The sequence below is a fragment of the Pseudomyrmex gracilis genome, unplaced genomic scaffold (assembly GCF_002006095.1).
Source record: "Pseudomyrmex gracilis isolate BER0280 unplaced genomic scaffold, ASM200609v1 scaffold_5454, whole genome shotgun sequence".
Taxonomy (NCBI): domain Eukaryota; kingdom Metazoa; phylum Arthropoda; class Insecta; order Hymenoptera; family Formicidae; genus Pseudomyrmex; species Pseudomyrmex gracilis.
The window spans coordinates 1-1,711 of NW_018026038.1; the positions used below are offsets into that span (position 1 = coordinate 1).

The 1,711-nt window shown below is 30.5% G+C and overlaps 1 protein-coding gene across 1 annotated transcript; it reads right to left on the bottom strand.

The window, feature by feature from the left end:
• Positions 1–179: 179 nt before the first annotated feature.
• LOC109863485 lies at positions 180–1,615 on the bottom strand (the record flags this gene model as incomplete). Its single annotated transcript, XM_020443749.1, has 5 exons — positions 1,438–1,615; positions 1,212–1,361; positions 590–655; positions 418–492; positions 180–254 (listed from the first exon to the last, which is right to left on the bottom strand). Coding segments are annotated over exons 1-5 (535 nt in total), but the record flags the coding sequence as incomplete, so codon positions are not given.
• Between the last annotated feature and the right edge of the window lie 96 nt (positions 1,616–1,711).

Sequence of the window (1,711 nt, forward strand, 5' to 3'; positions counted from 1 at the left end):
ATATATATATATATATATATATATATATATATATATATATACATGTATATGTGTCTAGATAGACAGATACAGAGAGTGAGACAAAGAGCGTGAGTAAAAGAGTGAGTGAGAAAAGAAGAGAGTAAGTGAACGACTAAAAAAGAGATATAAGTAATAAGCATAAATGTTTGTATACTTACGATCATTCTCTTTATTTGCTTGTGTGTTCGCAGCCTGATCTAATTCTTTACTTGCAGCTACTGATTCTTTTGTTTCTGCAATATATATACATGTATATGTCTAAAGGAAATAAAAACACAGAGAGAGACAAAAAATGTGAGTGACAGAGATTGAGTGAATGAGTGAAAAAAGAAGAGAGTATGTAAATGAGTGAGAAACAAATTTACATAATAAGTATGAATGTTGTTTTATACTTACGTTTATTCTCTTTATCTTCTGTGTCCACAGATTCGTCTAATGCTTCTTCATTTACAGGTGATGATTGTCTTTTTCCTGCAATATATATGTATACATATATATATATATACATATATATATAGACAAAGAGAGAGAGAGAGAAAGATGTAAACAATTAGTGTAAATTACTTACGCTTATTTTGCGATATATCTGATTGCGAGGTATCTACATTAGTCTCTTTTTCCTTTATTCGTTCCCCTGCAAAGAAAATGTATATATGTGTTTGAGTAGATATATGTATGCATATACAAAGTGTCCCAGAATTGGTGAGACATCTCTCGTAGGCAGGTAGAAGAAGTAAAACTGAGTTGAAAAGTCCTGAACCATTTTTTTCTATTATATATAATAAAGGAGTAATTATTGAATAAATCAAGCCAATCAACACCGACCTTTAGCTGAACGCACGTCAATGAACCACGCGCCTGATGTGCGTGAGCGCTCCGCGCGGCTAAAGATCGGCGCTGATTGGTTTGATTTATTCAATAATTACTCTTTTATTATATATAATAGAAAAAAATGGTTCAAGACTTTTCAACTCAGTTTTACTTCTTCTATCTGCCTACGAGAGATGTCTCACCAATTCTGGGACACCCTGTATATATATAATATATATAGGGTGTCCCAGAGTGTATATATATATATATATATATATATACGCATGCTTAGCGAAAAGGCTCTCATACAATACAAGAGACAGGATATACTGCTATTTAGTGTAATTTAAAAAACAAGATATTTAAAGACTTGTACTTACTTATTAAGTTTTCAAGTTTCCTTTCTAATAACTTTATTCGGTCCTTCAATTTGTTGTTTTCTATCGTCAAAAGAAAATTTTCTACTCGATGAATGTTTTCCATATTGTATTCTTCTAACTGTTTTTGGAACTGGTTATCATCATCCATTTCTGAAATATAATAATAACAATTTACTATGACAAATATAATATTAAAATATTCACACATTTTTAAGAATATACTTACTAATTATTAATATGTATTCTTCACTTATAAATGATGCAATTCGTCTCTTCTTCTTTGCTACAATGACGCTAAAGCCTCTATTCGAGAGGAATGAATATGCCAGTCTGCGATTATACGTATTCTCACAACGATAATAATATGTTGTCAAACACTTTGAAAGGTCAAACATCAAAAAGGACAAAGCTTTAAGGCTCACTTAAGTAAAGTTTATGCCAATTTAAATTTATTTTACAATATAAAGTACGTGCTTTTGTTGTGGTACATTTCGTAAACA